The sequence below is a fragment of the Lagopus leucura genome, unplaced genomic scaffold, assembly GCF_019238085.1.
Source record: "Lagopus leucura isolate 7727_CA_CO unplaced genomic scaffold, USGS_WTPT01 Super-Scaffold_100066, whole genome shotgun sequence".
Lineage (NCBI taxonomy): Eukaryota > Metazoa > Chordata > Aves > Galliformes > Phasianidae > Lagopus > Lagopus leucura.
The window spans coordinates 669,371-694,695 of NW_024962310.1; the positions used below are offsets into that span (position 1 = coordinate 669,371).

At 42.7% G+C, this 25,325-nt stretch overlaps 1 protein-coding gene across 5 annotated transcripts in view; it reads right to left on the reverse strand.

The window, feature by feature from the left end:
• Window positions 1-846: 846 nt before the first annotated feature.
• The window catches only part of LOC122188538 (speckle type BTB/POZ protein), a 25,533-nt gene continuing 1,054 nt past the window's right edge, over window positions 847-25,325 (reverse strand). For 4 of the 5 annotated variants that reach the window (XM_042886927.1, XM_042886926.1, XM_042886929.1 and 1 more), the window contains 9 exons: window positions 13,639-13,781; window positions 13,141-13,262; window positions 11,454-11,605; window positions 11,220-11,347; window positions 7,651-7,828; window positions 6,996-7,051; window positions 6,475-6,597; window positions 2,736-2,878; window positions 847-2,105 (listed from right to left, as the gene is read on the reverse strand). In XM_042886927.1, coding sequence (XP_042742861.1) covers window positions 1,961-2,105; window positions 2,736-2,878; window positions 6,475-6,597; window positions 6,996-7,051; window positions 7,651-7,828; window positions 11,220-11,347; window positions 11,454-11,605; window positions 13,141-13,262; window positions 13,639-13,716 — 1,125 coding nt within the window. In that variant the 5' untranslated portion in view covers window positions 13,717-13,781 and the 3' untranslated portion in view covers window positions 847-1,960. Of the gene's footprint in view, window positions 2,106-2,735; window positions 2,879-6,474; window positions 6,598-6,995; window positions 7,052-7,650; window positions 7,829-11,219; window positions 11,348-11,453; window positions 11,606-13,140; window positions 13,263-13,638; window positions 13,782-19,785; window positions 19,982-25,325 lie in introns of all 5 variants that reach the window. The other variant, XM_042886928.1, reaches the window with a different exon arrangement.

Here is a 25,325-nt window from a genome sequence, read left to right on the forward strand (position 1 = left end):
ATGACTAAGTGCTTTGCTTACCTAAAAGGGAATGCGTATTGAATCCAATATAAAAGGAATTAGAAGAGTTGAAGGAAAAGGTGCAATATGGGAGTTTGTGAACCAAGGAGAAGGAGGGCTTCACTATACAGATGGCTGTGTACGTTTATGATGAAGGTCTCAGTGGGGGACTCAAAAAAGGGCAGGGACCTTCTCATGAGTCACCATCAGATAAAAATAGATGGCAGTTAGATTAAAACGTGGACGTATGAACGGAGCTCTCCTTCTCACAAGGGACAAAAGGCTGTAAGAGAAGTATGACAACAGAATGAAGAGTCAGAGACAACTGGTATCTAATCTATTTTCTAGACAACACAGAGTTACTCTCTGTAATCCATTACGTGCCCTACTTGACCACCTTAAGGTCAGATCAATTTGCCACTGCCATAACACCACGTATTTCAACCTAACCTCTCTGATATCTGGGACTAATGACGACATAATGGATGGTGTCTTTCCTACCAGGACATCCTGCACTGCTTGTTAATGCCATAAAACAGATGGCTTATTGTACCGCTCCCCCTTCCCACATTTAAGTCCAGGTAGAAGGTTTGGACTATGAGTTAGCTTCACAGCTGCTATTAAAACCAACGTTGGTGGGTGTTAACGCAGACCAGACATGAGAAATAAAACAGTTTTGTATTGCAAATTTGTGTGCAGACTTCCTTACTGAAGTCCCATTTGAGTTCCAGGAGCTGCACGGCACTAACGTGGCACAGGACATGGCAGCAGAATGGAAGTGCTTTTGGGAACCGGTTTTAAGCTGAGAAGTGCTGAAACTGAAGCAAAAAAAAAGAAACCAAGAGATACGACGCAGTACAAAATAGTAATTATTTATATTTTCCAAAAAAAAAAAAAAAAAAAAAAGTTAACAGCTATTTTGAAACTTCTTCCTTGTAAGAAGAGTGACTAATAGAAAGGAATAGGACTGGCTCCTATACAGTCGGCAAGTCAGGTACAAACAGTTGTTAAGAATCATTTAGCAACTCAGGACAGGGACTTCTGACGCAGCGATCGTGAACAATAAAATTTCTTCTTTTTCTTAAAAAAGAGGGAAGGAGGGAAATAAAGCAGGGAAAAATGCCAAAAAACATTTTCCACAATATCTAAAAACAGTAACCGTTGTTCTTATCAGACAGCACGCTCCAAATCAAGCATATTCTAGTCCTTTCAAAACCAATACAGACTTGCCAAAGGCTGCCTTCAGTCTATTCACATCCTCCAGAACAGTCTCTCAGTCCCCTTTCACTTCAACCTGTCACTTTATAAAAGGTGTTTTTCTTTTTTTTTTTTTTCTTTTTTTTTTTTGCAATTAACATACAAGTGCTACTAACAGAGAAACTGATCTTCTTGTTGCTGGATGGCAATAAGGAGTTACACAAACGTCCAGTTTTTAGCTCAGCTGGAAGGACTTAAATTCTCTTTTTTGATATAAATACTACTGGAGCTCCCATCAGGTACTTCCTTTCCAGAACCTCACTGGAAATTCTTTTTAACTTCGCAACGCTCTCTCCAAAACTAAAATGTCCTCTTGCTCCAGGCATCTGATGGTTTGTTCTGTGCTGCCAGACGCAGATGTTGTTTTCCCCAGTACCACTGCTGGGTTTATTCTGACACGGATCGGCACCTAAACCGAACCCTGTACTTAATTGACTCAGCCAAGTTGAAGGGAACACACAGACGATGCAGCGACAGGGATTCATTAGGTTGAACAGCCCCAGAGCCCCAGGCCCACCCTCCCCCCTCTCCCCAAGTTACTTGGTGCTGTTTTAAAAAGTCTGGGTGTCACGAAGCAGTCTCTTCCCCCCAACAACAGAGTATAAGCTCCACAGATTTCGCTGTCTACCTGGTGGTCAAGGTTTGAGCAGCAACAGCTGATGCTGCTTCCAGAAAAACACGTGGTGTTGCCAGAGATGGGACTTTAGGATTGCTTCAGTCGCTTACGTGGAGGTCCCAGAAAGGGACACTGTGCAGAGGCCAGAGAGCGATACGCCTCAGCCACCAAGTGAGGGTGTGATACTACCATCGACTTCCAGCCCGATGTCTCCATGACATCAGAAGCATGACTAGAAACAAGAAAATGAAGACGAAGTTACTGACTGGAGACAAAAAGGATAACCATCAGGTGCTTTCCACGCACCTCAGATACCCAGCATTTTTAGTGTACTGCTGTAAGAATGTATGCTGGACAGTCCCTCGGCTTGCAAACAGACACGACCCCCAGAGGATGGCAGTAGGAACACAAAGCTCATCTACTCTGACCCCTCAGCATGCAACAATTTCAAGCAATACAGAAAATACTGAGAGAAATCGTGTTAACTAACACAGAATTAAAATGTTTCTGGACATCAAATCAGATGGCTGTCAGTGACTACCTACTAACAGGTCTGTAGCAGTAGTAGTTGCAATAGTCCTTAAATATAGAGACTAGCTGATCGACTGCTACCTAAGAGCTCTCAGGACCTTAAGAAGAAAGCCAAAATACCTCACAGAGGTAGCTCTACTGTACACTGACCAGTTCCAGTAGCACAAGACTTATCAGCCCTTAGGGCAACAGCACCTCTGGAATGCCAGGTGAAAGAAAGATCACAATAGGAGAGCCTTAAAAAACAAAAACTAAAACTGAAAACGAGGGAAATCTCCTCTGCACATAATTGTTCCTGAGTGCTTGCATGCCAAAACAAGAATAAACTTACTAATTAATGAAGTCCACTGCTTGAGTTTTCAGTTGATCAGCACTATGTAGGTCAGCCAGAATGAGGATCTCAGCTGCATTTTCCACAGACAGGTTACTGCACAGTGCATCCTCACACATCACCTTCAGACGTTCCAGAGCATACTGCAAAACACAAGCCAAAGTACAATTACAACAACAACAACCCATTCAGCTTGAAGTTCTATGTGTGCTCCTTTACTCTTCAGTAACAAACTACTCTACAATGCTAAACAGACTTTATTATATGGAGCTGAACTGTACTTAAAGAAGTAGTGATCAGCAAAAAGGGAGAAGCAGTATGTGCCCACCCTGAGGAAAGCAATGGGGAAGAAGCATACCCACCATCACTCTCATCCCAGGCTTCTTGTGTTACAGGTTTGCTGGTGCTGTGTTCATGCTTTGAAATAAGTATTAAAGGTGATCTGAAATGCTGCCTCAGTGATTTCAAAGTACAAAATGCTAAAGCCAAATCTCATCCTCCATTTATTACTGCATGGCAGTTATTCTCCAGATTCAGTGGGGACCCAATACTGAATGCTCCATAGGCGTTCTGGTGACGTTTAGGCAGCTTTCCTTCAGTTCCTTTGCCATTAATGTTTTGCAATTTATGACAACCTTGCTCAAATATGTTTAATAGTTATTTAAACTACTAATAATAAACTAATAGTTTATTAGTTTAATACTAAAATGCTACACAAATGCCCCTGATTTCTTGTGGCTATCCATCTGGAAACAAAACATCTCAGCTTGTCTGTAAAGTCAGAGCAAAAGCCTTACTCTAACTTCACGTCCTCACCTGAAGCATTTACACCATTCAGTGGCACATTTACCTCAACTTCTCTTTTTCCTCCAGATCCACAGCTTTGGATTGAATCAATTATTCGAGAAATTCAAAGGAATTCAAAGGATTTGCTTAGAACAAGAGAACCTTCTAATAAATTCCACGCTACTTTCTGCAGCACTTCAGTCAGCACTGGAAGCAGCAGACACACCAAGATTTTCAAAATGGTCTATAGTCAGAAAAGCCTCTTGACAAGAAACAAAGGCCAAACTCCAAACCTCAGCCTGTTAAAATATGATAGGTTGTGGGCACTAAGAGACTGAGATACTTCTGAAGATCTTGGTATGTGTGATGTGATTATGGAGCTCTTTGGATAAAACACAGTCCAGAACAGCCTCGATCCCGTGACATTTTTCAGTTGAGAAAAGCATTTGGGAGCAGCCTTCAAATTGTCTGTAAGGCTTTTCTGGAGAACTTCAAGATGGCTTGGTGCACAAATGCACGTTCTTCACTGTGTGTTGCCACAGTCCAAAAAGATACCAGATTTGTAAGGACTGATCTGCCAACCCGAACAGAGAGTTGGTAACCAGCTCCTCTGCATGGCGACTGGAGTGCCTGCCATATGATAAGCACTACTACATGGTAAATTAATTTTATATTCTTATTGAGATCTTCATTCTGTTTCGATTAAATTTAAATGAATAATTTTAAATCACAAAAACATCTTTCACTTAAGACTCAGCAACAATAATGATGTCAGTTGAGGCATGGCACTCATAACCAGGACAGTTTTCTCCCATTGGAACATCTGAGAAGGCAAATCAAATTTACTTCATCTGTATCAATAACTAAAACGATTGCAAAGAAGGGGCAAACCATTACGTTACTGTTTGTCAGTAGCTTAAAATGCAGTAAACAAAGCTTAAACTATTCCCTTTGTAAACTGAGTATCCTCTTCTATGCATGTACAATTTTTATTTTGATTTTCACTACAAATACCCCAACTTCTAATTACGTGCTTGGGCAAAAAGTAGCCATTCTGGTCTCTCAGGTATTGAGATTTCCCCCTCCCCATCTTTCTTAATTACACTAAAGAAAAAAAAAAAAAAAGAGGAAAAAAAAAGCCCTACCTAATAACATTCCTACTCCAGAGGCTGAAATAGTATCTCCTGGGTTCAGAAGACGTGTTTTGTTTTGGTCTAATTACTTATTTTCCCCAAGAGGTAGGAGGAACTCAGAAGAAGCTGTTTCAGTCTCTTGAGTAAATATTAGATGCCTTATGTGCTTTCTTGAAAGATTTTTTTTTTAATTTCTGCTTTTAAGAGACGCACAATGAGTTTAAAAGAAAGAAAGTCTACATTAAAAGCCAAGAAATTCAAAGTTAAAGCCTACTCTGGCCTTAATGTACTGCTCCTTGCTTACACTTGTCTCAGTTAAAGATGGTATGCGATCTCTCAATCAATACTCTTTAAATATTGAATAAAATATGTGGCAATTATCATAATCAAGCCAAGAATCTGCCTGCATCATTTCCCATTTTAACTCCAGCTGCAGTGGCCTCCTAACAGCACGTGGAGCATTTCACCTTTAAATCAACACTTCTGATGAAGGCCAGGTCCACAGCGACAGGGAACCTAACGGCTGTGCAGCGGTTTGAGTGGAACAAGGTTACATGCATCCACATCCTGAAATCCACCACCCTATCTGGAACCCACAGAGGAATCCAAGGACTGAAGAAGCACAGAGACTGAACTACGCTCTCACCCCCAGAGGTGGTCCCTCCAGGTCAGTGTTGAGGCACAGTGGCAGGGCAGTGTGGAGGATCTTGCACTGCTGCTACCCGTGCTGAACCTGTTCCATGGATAAATTCAGGACTTAGTCTCCAGTGCTGTCAAACTGGCATCTTTCACCAGCACTAAGTTCACTTTTAAGAGAGAGGAAAAAGAAAAAAAAGAAAAAAAAAAAAAAGGAAATAAAATTTCGGTTATATATTATGAATTTTCACTGGTTAATACGGCTCACTGGCCAGCAAAGCACTCTCTTCCATCCTTGGTGCTGCAAAGGGAAGGAGGCAGAGACTGGAGGGCTGCAAGGCACTGTGCCTGCTGCATAGAACAACCAGCAGCTTCAATCAGAGCATCCCTGGAACATCCCCTGGCAAGGAGCCTGCAAAACCACTACAGATTAGGCAACAGGGCTTCCTCCAGTGCACTCCTTGTCTCCACAACCAGGAAGGACTGCCACTGCAAAAAAGAAAAAATAAACAGGACCTTCCCACTTATCCATCACTTCAGAGCATCTCTTGAAGCTGCTGCTAACAACCAGACCAGAAGCAGCAGCAGGCCCTGTTTGCCAAGACACAACACCACTTTTGAGATTTGGTAACAAACATGTTAAAAAAAAAAAAAAAAAATTAAAAATTATTTTAAAAAATTGAATTTTTCTTCTCACTCCCAGCTTTTATAGATTACATTGAATAGCACTGCTTTCTGAAATTTTAGAAAAAGGTCTTAAAAATGAGCAATAGAAACTGATATTCCTGGTCAATGTATCTGGTGATACACAGCTATACATCTAAGTACCTTAAGTGTATCTACACCACGTTCAGGTTTACTTACAAGCCACAACCAGTTGATATTACAATTCAAAGAAACTGCCCAACCACAATGATTGAGCACTGGAACAGGCTGCAGGGAGGTGGTGGAGTCTCCTTCTCTGGAGATGTTCCAGACCTGCCTGGATGCTGACCTGTGCGACCTGCTGTAGGGAACTGCTTTGGCAGGGGGTTGGACTCGATGAGCTCTGGAGGTCCCTTCCAACCCCTACAATTCTGTGATGCTGTGATTACATGAAAAGCTTACTACAGGAATCGGAGAGCTCTGAGTAAAGCAAGGCACATATTGCTTGTTCTCTGAACAGCCAGAAATCCCAACTGTACCTTGTCAGCAGCTGCCAGCAAGTCATCAGCCATTTTGTCAAGATTTGGTGCCTTCCCCGTGTAAATAAAGCACATCATCTCCTTAAAAACTTCAGGTTCCACATCATTGATTTCAACCCGATTCTGTATTGGAAAAATGCAGCTTGTTAAAATTCTGACAAGATGTTAAAGGTTCTACCCAAGGTCTTTTAGTATTCGGAGATTTGCTACAAACTATTCAGAACATGACTGAATTTAAAACAAACAAACAGAAATTGATGGAATAGGAAAAACTCTGAGTAGAATTGTGGATCATCTACTTCTCCCTGTCCCACCCTGAACTCTTTCCCCAGAGTAACAAAGGTGACAATTGCCTCCTTGATCCCTTCCTTCTCCCTTCAGGACAGCTGAAGCAAAGAACTGCATCTAATGTGAGAAAGAATTAAGGAGGTGACAGTAATTACAAATGCCACCTAAGAAACTTCACTGACTGACCAGAGATGTTAAAAGTTGACAAAGCTCTCCCTCCTTCAGGAACTTACCTTTTTGCTCTCTTCCATCTCATGCTCAAACATGGCACTGAAGACCGGGGAACGTGCTACAGCAGGGGGGCAAACAGAACAGTTAGAGACAAGCCTTTTGCTCTTCAGGAGGAGATGAGCACAGTCTGCCAACACCTCAACAACCGTCCTGCTATTTAATGCAGAAAAAAATCCCATAGCAGACAGAGCAAGCTGAGCATGGCTGGTGAAGCATACAGATTGTGACATGGTGTCATGTGGTCAGTGCAGCTTCGTGCTCTGAGAATGGGCATGCAGGGATGTCACGAGGCCTTTCAAAAAAGGCCAAAAGAGCACACAGGCATTGAGACATCTTTCTTGATTTGGTAAGAAAATACTCTGATAATTCCGTAACTTCTCCTTACAAATGCTTCAGGGATACATTATAGTAGACTACAGACACAAAGGACACCTCCTACCGTCCTCTTTGTGTGGAGAAAGCAGGCAATTAAAAAGCAGCAGATATATCTTCCTGCAGCACTTCACAGAACAGTCTTTTACTACAGCTCTGCACTTAAAAGAGCTGCAAAACCCTCCTTTAAAGGAGCAATACAAAAACCACTTCAATATCACGGTATTTCACTTGCTATTGTTATTGCTCCCCATTCTGCTGAGGCCCATCCAACACAATACTGACCTGCTAGGATGGCTTTATGAGCCTGGAACTCCTGGCCTGCAACACACAGGCAGCAATCTGTGAAGCGGGAGTTCTCCCAGAGTCCTCCCAGCTCATCTGCCAGGCGGCACTCCGGTACCTTCACCATGTTCATAGTGTTCTGGCCAGAGATATTTACAGAGTCCTGTACCACACTCACCTGCAGGGCAATAAACAAATTACTCAAACTCCACGCTGGAAAAGCAATTTCCTTTCAGGAATTTTTAAGCTGTGTGCATAAATTGATGGCACTTTCATGCAGGTTCACGACAGTTTTATTATGTGGTCTCCTAGGGAAGTAGAATCTTCTTCTTCTGTTCTTACAGACACCATTCCTGACCTATTTTTTTTTTTTTTTTTCCTTCTATCAACAGTCTGAAACCCTCCCAAATCAATAATGCAGCACAGAGAGCAGTATAAATGAAAATGAAACGTACAGAGCAACCACTGCATCCATACATGCATGCAAGAGCAGTGTCTGATCAGTGCAGGACATTCTGAGCACCCCAAATGCTTTTCTGCTTCTGGTTCAGCAGTAGAATTCCAATTTCTCGAGTGCAATGCTTCCAGTGCATTGAAAAAGAAGAAAAAAACTGAATTAAAAAAGCAACTCCATGTCAATTAAGTAGGAGATTTTGGAGAAGGCTGGTAAGATTCCTGACCACCTGCTCTAAACTAGACATGGCCAGGCAGAGACCATATGCAGCCAAACCAGCTGACGAATAACCTACGCAAAGGGAACAGCTAAGAGTCTATTCAGCAGCAAACCATTATTGTTAAACATGCAGTAAATCATACGCCTTCTGCAGCAGACTCAAATTAGAAGAGATCAGAATGACTAATACTACCCTGCTATAGCAAAGAGTAAAGGAACAAGCTGATTGACAAGGAAGCATATGGGAAACCATTTGCTGGATTTGCTGTCAGGTTCAGGTTGAATTTCAGTTCTATTAATAACAATGGCCAGAGGAGAACAATGGGCAGCATAGGAAGCTTCCCAGTTAAGCAAAAGGAGAAGTAAATTATGAAGGGAGAGAGATGACAGAAACACCTTATTAGGGAAGAACTGCTGACAGCACATAGCCCAGCTCTTGGGGAAACCCCCAGTGGGTTCCTGAGGGTGGGCACTCTTGGGCATTCCCCTCAATCTTGTACAAACTATCTGATACCCAAGAACGAACAAATGCCAGCTGCTGCTTGCCAAAGGGCACTGCCAATGATCAGCCACAGCAGTTGAGAGAAAGGTAATGCTCCCTGTCATTAATTGGACTGCTGTAACATCTTTTCGCCCTGTAACTTCTAGTAACAGACTCAAGGACAGCAAAATTGATTCAGATTCATTAAAAAGCATTTCTAAGATGCGGATCCCTCGGAGTCCGACCCTGACCACAGACCCACCAAGAAGACCTGCAAACTATCTCAAATCAACAAGTAAATCATCTTCACGTATGAAACAAAGTCCGTTACCAGCATTAAAAAAATTACCATGTGGCTTTTCACAGGAGTTTAGACTGGTAGACCTGAAGCACTGACCAGACTCTGGTGCCAAAGCAGCTAGTTTTGCTTAAGTTATTTTCAACGACTTAGCAAGGGAATTCCCAGCTGCTCAGAGGAGGATTACTGCTGTAACTCTGGGAACTCTGTTCTTTTTTAGGTTCATCAGATCTCGTTCACCTATAATGCTGGAATATAACTTAGAACAGCAATTAGTCACGCAGATGGGATATGAGCAAATCAACCCCATCTGCATAACAGAGGTGGAAGGATCTCCAAACTGTAAGCAAATGAGGTCAGACTAAAAATGATTGACAATGATCAGCATTCTGTTGTAACAGCATCTTCAGCAACACATCATGCGAGTTCAGAGCTGCCCTGTGCAGAGTGCAGAAGGCTCCTTCCTTTAAAGTCTTGTAAAGCAAAGAGAGGAGGCGTAGCAGAGTTGCTCAGCAACCTTTTGGTCTATAGAAAACCCCAATATATCTCCAAATAACAAGTGTCTCATCAAGTGCTGCTAACAAAACATGCTTGTTGGAGGTACAGATGTAGCAGCACCACTTGGCACCTGCGGCCAGAAGAGAAGTGTTAGGAGAACATATGGTACACTAGTTTACATCCTAAGACTTAAAAAACAAAAATAAGCTGTTGAAAGTTCTCTCCAAACTGTTTCCAAACAGCATGGCTTTCCCCTCTAATATCACTATATAAACTTAAGACTTTTTATATATACTAAGCTACAGAACAAACCGAAATAGAAAAACAGAAGATATCCAGATCCAGGTCAGGCAAAGCAAGCAGTGGGTTTGTTCTGGACGAGGAACAAACAAAAATGCTGAGCTGAAGCATCTGAAGGGAGTAATTCAATAGAAAGCGGACTTGACATGGTTCTGGCTGCCAGCACGGCTGGTGGATTTCCCTTCTCCAGCATTAATTCTTGAGTTACCACCACAGTTTTGAGGTCTGTGGCTCATTTATCATGAAAGAAAGGCTAACTGCCAAACCTAAGGAGGTGTCACCCAAGACACTGCTCTCTCCTTCCCCCACATTGCTATCAGTGTTAAGGAAGAGCTTCCTCCTTGACAGTAATGGTTCAAAATGACTGAATGAATACAAATCCATCAGGAGGTGTTTGCTAAATTAGGTATGTGTACATTTATGATGGCCAGGCAAAGCTACAAAACAAGCAAAACAAAACCAAACAACATAACCAAATGGCTGTCAAATGGTTTGGACTGAAGCACTCCTTGCAATCCTGGAAGAAAACATAGCAAAAGAAAAGACTCTACTCCCACAAAACAGCCTGCAGGAGATCTGAAGACAGGACAGCTTTTTCTACCTGTGCTCTGGCAAGAATCACAGCTACAGGAGGGATTTTGCAGTTAAAAAGACAAGAGAAACAGACACCAAAAGCTCGGGAGACACTAAATTAGGAAGTTTAGGTTTCCCCATCAAGGCTTCTGAACATAGATATCTATCTTTAGAAATAACTGCACCCTCATCTGCAAATAGTGAAGTCTGAGTGTTTTGTAGAAAAATTATAGGAAAAAACAACAAACAAGAGCTGTGGTGACTGTGGAATTCCTTCAGCTTAGCTTTTTGTTTCTGTAAGATATACAGACACAGGAAAATAAAGAAAACTTGTCCTTTTTACTCAGAGGACAAGTACCAGGCATGACAATTTCCACTATACAGCTAGCACTGGTTATTAACCTAAGTGAATCTTAAATTAGGGATGGTTATTATTATTAAATCGGTAGGGAAGTAATAATCAAATGTGCTTAATTTCTACTGTCACCACGGGTAAAAGACGTATAAAGTAGTGAAAAACAAATGAAAGTAAAATGCAATGATTCACTCACAGAAAGAAAGAAAGAAAGAGCCACCCCAGACAGAGGCGCACACACAAGCAGACACAAATAAAATCTAAGTGTTAAATAAACAGCCACTGCTCCTCCTGACTCCACTGACGCCTTAAAAGCAATGATGAAAAATAAGGTCACATCTACCTGAAGCTAATGGAACTGCTATTCTTTCAGCAGCAGACGAAGGCTTACCTCACAGAATAGAGTGAGTTTGTCATCAGGAAGAAGTCCATTGGCTTCATCTAGAAGAAAGTCTCTCCTAATAAATTTTTTGAATCCCCAGTCCTTGCCTTGCACAAATCGATACGCTCGCTGGCTCTCTGAAAGAAAGACACAGTGCTTCAAACAGCAGCTCAACGACTTGCTTGATCAAACAGCAAAAGACAAACCAACCGACCCCTGCAGACAGACAGTGTTTTTACACACCCATTGCTTTTGTTTCTTCTCCTTTAGCATTCAGGATGGAGAATTTGAACTTTGCTCGAACTTCGCTTTTCGGACAGCTCACCAACAACAAATAGAGGGATAGATAATCTTTACTCTCCTCGTCCAAGCCTTTAGGGTTCACACGTAAACACCTGCAGAAGAAGAGAGCTGAATAAGAGCAGGAGCAGCTTTTGGCAGGTCATCCACAGCTTTCGAAGGAGGTGGAATGTTCATGATAAAATGTACAGTCCTGATTACCAACCACTGAACCACAAGGAAATAACAGACAGCTAAACGGAGTGGAACTGTGCTTCACAGTCAGCCTCAGGCTACATCTTCCAAGACAGATATCAATACCCTACTAATAGCATGGGTAAATCATTTAAAAACAAACAAACACAGGGCTTGGGAAGAGTGCAGGTATACATGGGGATGCAATTTCACACACCAAAAAGCACTGTGCATGACGACTTCCACAGAAAAATAGCAGAATAGAAGCTAAAGATTCAGAGAAGTGCAAAATTCCCAAGAACTGACTGTTAAAATCGCAGAGGAAGCAACTCAGAGGAAACACCTGATTTCTAGAGGGCTGAAAGCTTCTCAAAAACAAAGCTAGGGAAAAAAATCCAAACAAATTACTCCTTGGTTAAGAAAAGACAGTAAATGCAGGAAAAGGCTACTCATAAGCAGTTCTATGATCTGAAACTAGACAGAATGTCACAAGCAGGGAGAAAAAGAGCAGGCCAAACAACCAGCAGCTTAAACACAGTGACCAAAAAAAGTAAATAAATCAGAAAGACCAAGGCATGAGAAGGAGATCTGACTTGCAAAGGTTGGAAAATGAAGTAATTTAATAACAAAAAGCAGTCTGAGGAAAGCACAGGTCTGCCACCCAAAGGAAGGGAACACAAATCATATCTCGCACACACACAGCCCTAAATTAAATAAGGCAGTGGAAAGCTTGCTGCTATCTAGACTAAGGAAATTTAAATAAAAATGCTGAAACATTTCCAGGGGGAAAACAGGAAAGGTTTAAAAGGGTAAAAATGTTGTCTTTAAAAAAACAAGCAGAAACTCTTGGGCAAATGGAAATAGAGAATACAGAGATGATAGAAGGAACTATTGTAAGGCTCTGAATATATAAAAAGCTGCTGAGAAAGTAACAGTAGAAATAGCCTGAAACTGCAGGAAAGAGAATTTAAGAGTGCGTGTGAAAATCAGCTTTTTAACAACGTGGTGAGGGAGGCTGAAACTGGGAGGCTGAAATAGAGCTTTACAGCCCTGGCTGTAGATTCTCACTGGCTTCCAAGAGCTTGCCAAGATGAACATCAGTCATTTAAGACAGAAAATAATTTATAACAGATTATTAATCTTCCATGCTTTGCCTCTGCATTGAGGCAGGATGCAGTCTCCCTTCTAGCTGCAGCATCTACAACTTCTGATGTTTTCTATTATGTGAAGCACATTTCTAATGGTCAGATCCTCACATTTGCTCTATGTCCAAACACTGTGCTGAAGCAACAACACTCTCTGTATTTTGTACATCCAAGGAAGCCAGAATCTGCATGCAGCACAAGGTTATTTCTTTTTTCTTTAATTTTTTTTAAACATACTTCTTTGCTACAGAGCCCCAAACTCTTCCACACCGTTGTACAAACACAGCCACCCTCACTTCTGTATTCCTTACCATTTGAGTTTATCATTGGCTCCAGACGAAAAAGTTGAGCTTTTGATCACCTCACCCATCTCCTCTCGGCAGAAGCTGAAGTTGTTTATGGTCCACATGTAGGAAAACTTCACCACTTTAATCTTAAAACCGAGAATAAGAGGTGGGTTAAGGACCATTCACTTTCACACTGGTCATAGAAGACAAAAGGTCTTAAAAGACAAAAACTGAAATCCTGGACGTCGCACAGAATCACCTGCGTTACAAGTAACCTCCAGACACGAGGGAAGAGTCTGGAAATAGCTAGCAGCAGTAGCTGCACCACCACAACTCCTCCTGACACATCCACCCTCCAACACGGGTGCCACAGAACAATGACTTCTCATTGCCATGGTGAATGGCAACACTCAGCCTTAGCAAATCCCACGTTCTCTGAAACCCCAGGACCCTCCGTTTGTTCTGAACCAACCTCGTGCTGCAGGCTCTAAGTGAGCACAGCCCAACGCAGCGCGGTCTCACCTGAGTGTAGCACCAGCTTTCTGCCACGGGTCCACTCGACATTTCTGCCGGAGGAGGAGGACTTGGCACCCTTGACATCGCCAGTTTGAAGATTAAACAGAACGTCACAACTCAGGGGAAGAAAGTTATGCTAGATCTTCACACTGGGAGAAGAAGAAAGGAGAACAATAACAAAAAAAAATGAAACCAAAACTAATAACGAAGAAAAAAACGTCCCGACCGCTGCTAAAACTCACTGCATGCAAGTTAAAGCAATCATGCTTCTCACGTTGTTTCTCTCTCCCCACGCCTTCAAAATAGGTTGTATTATACACCAAAACATTAGGAGTGCTCCCATATGTTTCCTGAGGTGGCAATATACCATCACCACTTATTTTTTCAATATGCCAGCTCTTCATAGGAATAAACCCAGCCTATCATTTCCTCCAAGGAGTCCAAAACCAGGAGACCACTGACTTCATTTGGGATTTACTGCTTACCCTGAGGCTACCAATTGAATTCCATACTCACTCCTCACTTTCATGTCAAGTCTCACACCAGCAGACCAGACCTCTCTTAAGAAAGGCTCCCCTCGGTCTGCACTTCAGTTGGGTGTCATTTACTTGGGTTTTGAGTTATGCTGACCTGCAGAAAATATGTGACAACACTGGCACACAGGTATAATCTAATCTGTAATATAAAAATGAGTGATTTGGTTTTTTTCCCCCCCTTTTCCTCAGGTTTAATTTCCTTTAGAAAACCACAAATGAGTTCACGTAACCGCTGAAAGAGAGATACTGACTTTCAGTTGCTTAGAAATACACATTTAACCCTGCAGAGCTGCCTATTTAATCAATGAAAATGCATCTCCCAGAACAAAACTTGAGGCCTAACAACTGCCAAAGACCTGAACCCCTGGCACTGCTGTCAAACCACCTCTGCTTCATCAACTTTTTGCACTTGCAGTTTGTGCTGTGGATACGCAATGAGGAGAAGGCTTAAACAAAACAACATTCTAAGAAGGCAATGTCGGTATTCACCTTAGGCACTTGCTGCAGGTTTTATTACATTAAACTTAAAATTACCTCCAAAGAAATTCAATTAAACCACTGTGCCGTTCAAACTAAGCCCAAATTAGCAGATTCTAGATGTGAATACGTGGCTGAACTGCCTTTCCACTCGCAATGTCTCCAAAGGCATTTCTCTTTCACCATCTCCAGCCACGGGATTTGGGGATGGACAGAACCTGGAACTGCAGCACAAGCAGCAGACAACGCACCGTGTGCTCCTCATGGCTGGGGAGAAACACCTTTCTGTTGTTTTAGCTGACAGGCAGGAGAGACCCAAGATCCTTTCCTTCCCCTCTGGGTTCACAGAAGCACTCAACTCCACACTCAGGCTGTTTTACTGCTCCGTTCCTGTCCATTTACATTACTGTACCCATCCGTTACACTGCACAGGTTTCCCAGTCACACAGGCACAAACAACAGGGACAAAACACAACCACCAGAGGAGAACAGCAACTGGTGAAAGCATGAAGTGTCCTAAGTTCACTGAGTGCAACCTGTCTGCACACAGAGCAATGAGATGCTAAGCCTAAAAGAAAGGCCTGACAAGAAGAAAGACAGCTCAGTAACGGAATATGATGTTTTTTCCTTCATTTCCTAGTACTACGGTTGCTGCTCGACATACCTAGCCAAAATTGAAGCCCAGAGCTCCAAACCTGCTTGGTTCTCTCTCCTTGCAGGGATTCAGGCACAGCTGATCACTACAGGATACCTTCCAAGAGTTGAAAGTCATCAGCCACGACTGCATGGCAACACCAGGCTTCTGTTGTGCAGTGATGTCACAAAGCTGCTCACCTGCACTGGTGTCAGAGAGATGATGAGCCCGATTTACTTCCACATCAGAGACCTATCAACACCAGGCAGGTTTCTGCAGGAAAGCTTTGGCTTGCCAGTGCACTGAATCAATCAAGTAACAAAATTAACACTGAAGGTGATCACAGAGACCCACTGGAGTCTTTTGGCTTTCTCAAACACACTAAATTTAGTGGTAACACCTCACTTCTGGCACAAAATCAGGGATTAACGAGGAGACATTTGCTCCTATGCTGTCATGGCACATTGACCACGGCTGCTGGAGCACCCTGAGATGCTGAGGACTTTCCTGGATGCACACATAACCCTGCACCCCCCCAGTGTCCAAGGAGCAAACTCCCTAAGACCACAGCCATCAGTCACATAATGGGAAATCAAGAGGTTTTGAAACTTCCTGAAGAAAAAAATCTAAAGTTTTACAGATACTTTCTGCATTTCCACTGGGTTTTAAGACGTCTCAAAGTATCACCTGCACCTCACTTCAGGACAGAAGTTGTAGAAAGCTGTGCTCTAAAGGCTGGACAAGTGCTTGAGCTTCAGACACACAAGACTATTTAATTTCCTATGAGTAACTGTCACTTGTATCTCTGATGTCCTTTCCTCCCAGATGGTTTGGACAGGCAGGTGGTAATAAAAGTTGTGACAGCGTGCTAATAGAATTGCTGCATGCCAGCACGTCATTCGTTACCCCTTTAGAAAGGCCCAGAGGAGACATAGGGCCCAGATTTTAGAGATTTCCTATTATTTGGAAAATACTTCCAGCACAGTGTGTCAAAGCTTTCTGCAGACCTTTGGGGAGGCAATTTAATACAGATGAGGAAAAAAAAAGTTAAACCAGAACATATCCCTAGCTCAAACCATAATAAAATAAATGCAATCTCCTTTTCTTTTCTTATCTTTTTTTGTAAAAATGGCAAGGAAAGATTTGCCACTTGCTTTGCTTACCAAGCACACACGCAGGTTCACTGAACACAGCCTCAGAAACGTCTGTGTGCCACTCCACCCTCAAACACTGACGAGCTCTTCTGGTATGGACCAATATTAAACACATTTTAAAAAGGAACAACAGCTGGCTTAATGCACTCCATGCATGCAGTTTCTGAAAGCAGCAGGCTCCCCCTGTGTTTATTTGCTCATGAGCACTTAATGCCTCACCAGCTCACACGCCTTGAGTAACAGCCTGGCACCTCTGAAGCAGGAGCAGATCAGAAAGCGGCGCAGGCAGAGGTTTTAAGAGGACGTTTTGTAAACAGTATGGATATCAGAATTCCTTATGGCCAGGAAAGGCAGGACAGACTCAAAGGGATAAATATCAAGTCAGGAAACAAAAACCAAAGTGTTATCTCATGGATCCTTAGTAGGCCAGGTACAGCCTGCAAGTCTCTCACTTTCTGGGATACCATCACAAACAGCACTTGTTTTTGGCATACAATTATTGCATTACTGTTATTTTTAAAATGAGAAAGAGTAAATTCTCACCTCATTTGCAACCACTTCCAGATGAAGAAATTTCCTCTCAGAATGAGAGCCACACCAGGCCCTTCTCAAGCACAGGAAATGTCCCATTGCCACTCTGTCCTACTAATTACCTCCTGACTTAGCAGCCATACCCAGACATCTCAGTTCAAAACTCCATCCACTGTAGGGACCAGCAGTCAAAACAGCAGCAGAGATTTGACCCAATAGAGCTGAGGATTATCAGCTCAACCAGTAACTCCAGACCAGGTCTCAAAGTGACTCAATTTTGCCAAAGATTAATTTCTTCTCAGATAAGTTAATTACCTTTTTAAGGAACCAGTAGCTTACAATAGAAAATTTCAAATAGATTCCTTTCCTGAGAGCATTATTCAGTGAGTGTCTGTAAAACAAACGTCCTTCAATTAACTGCTTCAAAAATGGCTGTTTGCTTAACAGACAAGCAACATTATCAATGACTACCCAAGAACAGAGCCAAACTGCCCAAAAGCAGCAGGACATGCAGAGAAAAGGAGTGAGACAAAGATAACAGAAGCAGTAAAACAAGTGGGATGAGTAATGGAAGCACAGGAAAAGACCATTATCTTCCTGCATTCCTCACAGCCTTGGAAAGGACAACGGGAGGATTCAATCTGCTGCCATCGAGGAGGAGAAAAGGCAAGTTCACAGAAGGAGCAAGGTGGTGTGCAATGCCATCTAAGCGGTGGATGGGAGAGTTTTCAGATTTTAATGTGTTTGCTAAAGAGGACACACTTTTCCTGCTTGGAATATCAGAGAGGGAAGCAACTATGGGCTCAGCAAAGCACTCCCAGCCTGCACTAATGGCTGCCAAGCAGCACTGATTACAGCCAGCACAGATTACAGCCAGCACATCACACCCTACTGCAGCAGGAAACCTCGCTGTGCTCCAAAGGCAGGCTGAAGTCGGGCCCAGGGGAACACAGAGCTTGCCCAGTGGTGGTAGAGGACACTGCTCCTTAAGTGCCATCAACTCAGTGACACACGGAGCTTTGTGTCAAATACAGTTAGAAAATAACACAGGAAAAAATCTCCATCGCAGCAGAGAAATGGGAAGGAATAGACTGGCATCCAATGGAATATGCTTAACAGGCTGAGAAGCCCATAAGGTCTCATTTGGGATGCAGAACACATAGATAACCTGGTCTGCTGGAACACAGAACAGGAGAACTCTCCCAGAGCTGAACGTCTGTGCTTTTCTCTTCAAGCCACCGTTTATCAGCCCCAATTCTGCCTGCAAGCTGCCCCCATCATCAGCAGCATTCAGGAACTTGGATGGACATCTAAACTAAGAAATACAGCCTTCCATTTCATGCTATTACACCAAAGTTATTATTACACCCAAGTTCACGAGGTCACAACAAGGCCCTCTGGACACCCCATGAGAAGATGACTTTGATGCAGACAGACACACACCTCCATCCAGTTTATTCCAGATAATTCATTGCAAGTCAGTTCTCTTAAAAAAAAAGAAAACACACAAAGAAAAAAAGCCAAAAGAAAACCCCTATTTCCTACACAATTAATAGTTATAACACAGCAGAACTCAGTCACTACAATTCCACTTCAAAAGATTCCAAAAATAAGGGATTTTTTCCATTCTTGGAATGTTCATCTCTTTTTTTCCCATAAATTCATTCTTCTGTTACAAAGCAGAAAGAAAAAAAAAAAGGAAAAAAGTTGGTTCATCTATAGAAGCCATCATTTGTATGAAACTATTAGAGGATGGGAAAGGAAAGAGGAAATGAAACAGGGAGCACTGCCAGCAAAACGTCAGCATTGTAAGGAGAATCCCAAGCTTTACATATATTTAACAAAACAAGGAAATACCAACATTAGTTAGAGACCATCTACCAGCCATTCCCCTCCTCTCCAAACATCAGATAAATACCAAACAACCAAAACCAAGGAAGATGGATGAAGTCAGGGGTAAAAAGCAGCCAAGAGTCCTCCAGATAACCATCTCCTTTTGTAACAAATCCTCCACGTTTCTGCTCTGCAGTCATTAAATTAAGCTGCAGCTTTGCCATTCTGCTGAGATTGCTGTGAATAGCATTTGAATGGATGCAGAAAAGTGCATCCCCTGTAATCACACCTCACCCCAACTAGAAATTACCCAAAGTACGTTAGAATCACATCCACATGCAGAAATAATCGCGTTCTTAAAAGCAAGCAGCCTCCTCTTACTGTGCTTTTCACCTCCGTTCTTCCTCTCATCACAAGACTCGTTAATCCAGCACCAACTTCAGGCTTCCACAACCCCTGAACGGAGCACATTTCTGCCTTCTTCATTTTGAAAAGGAAGATTTTGTTACTGCCTATGAACACTTTCAGTTTAGATGATGCATTGGTGCACTGTACCAAGCAGCACTGAAACACTCCAATGGGACTGCAGGTCTGATCTCCTGCAAGCCACCAAGACCAAAATCCCCTCCAAAACCTTTCATTCAGATCAACTTCCCAGCAATATGAACATCTGGCAGTCTTCATGTAATGTTTTCCAGTTGCCATCTTGCATTAATATTCCTAAGAGCTCATCGAAAAATCAACCTGAGCTGGAATACTGTTTCTGTCATTATTATTCTGGAAATTGAGCTTTCAAGTAATAAATTTAGAGATTACAACACGTGGCAAAAACATGGCATCCATTTACTGGGTGCTCTCACCTGCTTGTAATTGCAGCATGACTTCCAAATGCTTGTAAGAATTACTTTCGTTGCTAAACATAAAGATTGAGTGAGTGCCAAAGAGAGCTCACATGAAACCACCCTTAGAAATCAGTGTGAAATCCCACCTTTTTGGAGATGCCTGAAAATAAAGCCAGCAGCTTGCTTCATTTCAGTAGAAAGCTCATTCCAGAGTTTATTGCTAACAGGTCATAAATAGCACTGCAGAAACTCCTGTTTGCCTGTCCTGTTGGGTGATGCTTCTCCCACACGTATCTGCATGGGCAGGAAGAGTCCTTTGCTTTCTCTTTTCACTTTGCTTTTCTGTGAGCGGACCAAACATCAACATGAAAAGGCAAAAATAGAAGAAGGAAATGAGAACCAAATCCCAACCAACTTCCAGTTCCAAAACAGCTTCATTTTCCTCATGAATCAGCGCTGTGTTTTCTAGAGAGCTCATCACACCCACTTCAATAAGGCATGCTGGTGCTGCTTAGCACCACTTTAATAACCAAACTCACATTAACATCAAAACACTCACAGCTGACCATAAATCACACTGAAAATAACCCAATCACAGCATTCGCCTACACCCTATTTGAATATCCTCACCATTCAAACCCAGATTATCTAATTAGTGAGACAAAGAACAAAGAAAAATGTCGGTAGCTCCGAGATTCTATATTTAGTGCATTTCTAATAGAGGGAAGAAGGGCCAGGGGCAGTGCTGGATCTCTGTGTATCAGTGGCACTGGGGAAGCAGGGCAGTGAGGTGCACTCCTGGCACTGATGTTCATTTGTGTTTCCAGTGCAAACTCCCAAAGGAAATATCTGGGAACGAACTTTTTGTTTTGGTCATGCATTCTGAGCTGATGTTGGCATAAGCTATTTATGGAATCTTTTAAAAACAAAGGGAAAATATAAAAGGGTACAAAAATTCCCAGAAGATACATAAATTTGTTTTCCTTCTTGCAACAACGGGCCACCTCCATAAGCTGCTTAAAACCCAGGCTCACAGAAACCACAGTTAATGCTGCTTCTCATTCCTGCCTGGTTCCCCTTCCACCATTGGAAATAACACTAAAAGAAGCCTTCCTACTATTTTCCCCATCAACAGCAAAACTCAGTAAGCTGCTGGGTAATATTATCCAGAAGAGAAATATCAGTTACCTGCTACAAGAGACAAATCAAATGATAGAAGTTAAGATTTGTAGCTATCAAGCAGCATCAGGACTCCTATCTCTTTCAGCTCCGGTAAGGTGGGCTCCCAGCTCAGACCAGCACCTTGCAGAACATTTCAGGAAGCAGCTGAATAAATATTTCTGACATTTAAACTTGGGCCATTTCCCTGTAATCCCACTTGCTGCAAAAGCAGAGGGCTGTAAGGTAAAACTCACCACAACAGCCATTTTCAACGCTTCTGGACTCCAATGCCCATACACACTGTATTCTTCTTCACAAGCAGCAACAGAACCAGAAGCCAACAGGAAACCTAAAGAAAACAGCCTGCATCTCCAAAGCAGCAATGAAATACGGTTCTCCAAATTTCATTCACCGGCCACAAGTACTTCTAGGAAATCCATCAAAGTGACGTGTGTGGTTTTTAATCACAACTTGTTGAGGTCAGACACTTCTACAGAGATGCAAGTGAGGAAACCAAGGCCCCAGTGTAGCTGTTCTCATTTTGAAGCATCGGTCGGGACAGGCAGCCCCAGCAGCTGCTCTCTGCGCACACAGGGAACACTGTGTGATGCTTCTACCATCAGATAATAGATTCTTCAGAGGGTTTAAAATATATATACGGCAACACTCTGTAACAGACAAAACAGTTCATCTGTAGGCATGATTACAGCCAAGTTAACTGAAAACTTTTACATCAATGCAGGCAGCGTCTGTTCCAGCCTCTTTATGCAGCGACTCTTGGGAGGCAGCCAGGCAGCTCCTCTGCATTGCTCTACAGCAGCCCCAGACTGAGGGTGTTTGTCTCCACCTGCTCTCCAGTCTCATCAGAAGCATCTCTGAGCTTCCTTGCAGACAAAGGCAAATCCCCTATTTGAAACCAAAACTCAGAACGAGCTGAAGATTTCAGTCAGGCCTCGCTAGTTTTAAAGCCTAAGCTGGAAAAACAAACTCGATAATCTTGTGAAGGCCCTCAGTGAAGTAAACCACTGCTATGTACAATGACGACCTCATTCATGATTTGCTGAGCAAATTTTTTGAGCAATGAGAAAAGAATGAGTGCAGAACAGTAACTACATCCACGCTAATTAATCCTGCACCTGATTGAGTGCCACAAGCAAAATTTTACTTCTTGTTTGGCTCTGAGATCCATTACTTCCTCTCTGGCCACCCTCATCTTCCAGGTTGTTCTGCTTAAATATCAGTACTTGCCACAGCCCTAGAGAGATGCTCAGCTGTTACACACACTTGAGAGATGCCTGTTTATTGAAATATGACAATTAGTTGTGATGGAAAAGAGGAAAAAAAACCCAATCTGAACAACTACACATTGCTGTTTAAGTGCAAGAAATCTTTTCATGAACTTCTAGGTACCATCCCAGCACACTGACAGTCATAAGAGTTTAATGCTCAAAGTTGTGCAGCTCCCATCAGGCTTTTCAGACTGATGCTGTATTGCTGTGTTTGCTGTCACACAGGAAAGCATTCCAGCTGTAAGTGAAAGGGTGCCACGTTAGCTCCAAAGAAAGAGCAGTGATTCACACAACTCCAACCAGCAGTCAGCAGTTTAAGTACACCAGCATCCAGCTACACGCCCTACATAAATTTACACATCCAACGCCACGAAATGTTTCTCAATATGTAATAAATTTAAGTGTACCGAGCTCCAAACCTTCCTGCATACTTTTAGAAACATTATTACTAAACTTATGAGGTCCTACAGCATTAAAAACTAGCATATTTTCAAATGAATATTCCAGCACTCTGTATATGAGACACCTACAGACATATACAAGGACATTCCTTTTTGCAGGTAAATGATTTGTTATCAGATATTGCCTCTGTCTTCTAGCACTGACACTAGTTGATCCGATTCACTGCCCAAGCTTCACATCAGCCCAATTTAAATGCACGACACACAAAGCCACAGCGCCAGCAAAAGCCATATTCCTAGTGCACAGCCATCCAAAACCACCACAACACAGGCTCCGAAAGGCCAAACAGGTTATCTCCATTTGTCAGTTTGAATATGACTTGAAGAGCTGTAAGGCCAACTACGTCTCATGGAACACAGCAGTGCCACTCCTGCCTGCAGCCAAAGGGCTGACTCAGAATAAAATGAACTCTGAGTTTTCTTGGGGTGTTTGCTGCACAGTCAGTGGTTCTGCATCTTTTTTTTCTTGTCCTAAAAGTGCAGAGGGGAAAGAAAGAAGCAAAGGGCATCTGACGGATGCTGCAATATTCAGGTATGCATATCAGCAAAGAGGAGAATTCCAGAATCACTCAACTCCTTCCTTCCAAAAGAGAGTTCAGTAAAAGGACACCTGAGAACAGAAACTGAGGAAGAAGTACTAAATGTACCTACAGATACAGTTTATACAAACAACAGCTTTTCCTTCTCAAGGGAAGCATATTAAAGTATGAGTTTTAATCCCATGCTGGTTTCCTGCACTGTCATGTGTTTCCAGATCTTGGGACAGATGCTTTAAGTCTGTGTATTCTGCACAAGACAGAATGGGGGAGCAGCTCATCACCTGAGAACCAGGAATTGATACCTTCAAAATTCTCTCCATAAAGGCTTACAGCAAAAAGATGTTGGTTTTTATTTATTTTTCTTTTTATTTCCTCTCTGCGCCGAGCAGAAAAAAATATCAGCAACAGGAGATAGGAGCAATACAGCACAATCTTATATAATACTCCAGTTGAGCAGAGAATTATGCCAGAAGTAGGAGGAGAGAGGGGATTTAACAAAATTACAGCAGATACTTCCAAATGTGAGCCTAGGAATGCAACTGACAACCCAGCAACAGCTCCTGATAACACAACAACAAAACATCTCTGCCAGCTGTGTGCCAAGCAGAAGGAACAGGAATTAAAGCAGGTAGTTCCAAGTTTACAGGCCAGCAGCAGAACAGCCCGACACTGAACAGAAGGGTGTGCCAAGAACAAAGCTGGGAAGTCCCTCTTCTCGTTGAAGTGTCTGGAAAAATCACACAGGGCAACAAACTGGCTTCACAGCGGTGCTCACAGCAGCTCCGTCCAGAAATTAACCCCCACCACCCACACCCCACCAGTCAAACAGGCTCAGGGAAAACTAACAGAAGAAATTCTGGTGAATGGAATTGTTCTTAATATTCCTCAGGTCTAACACCCCACAACAGAGCCAGCACTGATACCATCTCCGCATTAAAGACCACTTGCAAAAGGAGTCGTTTTGGTTTTTTAAAAGGCTCCACTGCGATTTGGGAGCCGCTCACTGAGACCATGAGGCAAAACACAGCTGTCCTGCTTTCATGCCATTCATTATCTGCAGCTATTTGCAAATCCTGGAGGTTTTTGGGGAGGCAACATGTAGCCTTCCAACAGCGATAAGGATGCTGAGCTTTAAATCAGGATGTCACACTTGGCAGTAGTTTTTATCATCTCAAGGCAGGTACAGTTGTTTTGTATGACTGTCCTCTACGGATACAGAGACAGGATGACAACTCCTGATGTACTCCTGCTTGTCCTGACACCAGCACCCATCCGTAACAAAGTACCATAAATAAAAGGTAGTTTTTATTCAAGTTATAATGGAACAAGTGATGTAAGGAAATCTAACCAGAGGTTAGAAAATGTCACCGAAAAAGAAGCAACCCTGTTATATGCTTCACTCCTTTGGTTTTATGTTGTTTTACTCATACAGTTTCACTAATGTGGCTTTTTTTTTTTTTTTTTAAACAACCGAAGAGTTTCGCTTTATAAATTACAGAATGGTCTGGGTTGAAAAGGACCATAATGATCACTCAGTTTCAACCCCCTGCTGTGTGCAGGTCACCAACCAGCAGCCCAGGCTGCCCAGAGCCACATCCAGCCTGGCCTTGAATGCCTGCAGGGATGGGGCAGCCACAGCCTCCTTGGGCAACCTGTTCCAGTGCCTCACCACCCTCTGGGTGAAAAACTTCCTCCTAATACCCAACCTAAACCCCCCCGTCTTAGTTTGAAACCATTCCCCCTTGTCCTATCAAAAAAAAAAAAAAACAAAAAACACAAACAAAAGTGAAATATCGACGCTTTTACAGAGTTCCACATCAAACAACACCAATAAAGTAAAATAAAAGATTACAAGAAAAGATTTTTTTCCCTTATGTGTATTCCTACCTAATAAGAGTGAGTGAGAGAAAAGAAAACAAGAAATCCGCCCCCCCCCCCCCCCCCCCCAAAAAAACAACTTGGGTTTCACAACCAGCTTTGGGAACACCATGGGATTCCCACTCCAACACCAACTATCAGCAATGAAGCTGGTGCTTTCCGCGAGCTGCACCACCAGCAGACCCTGCTGACTGAGGGCTCACACCAGACCCCTCAGTCCGCACTCCCAGCTGCCCTCCACGCCTTCCCCGCGCGATGATGCTGCACCATTGAGCCCACGAGGCACGCCGCACTGTGGGCTCTCCCGTTTTGCAGCTGTGCCCTACGCCAGGCCGGGACCTGTCAGCCCTTTATGGCT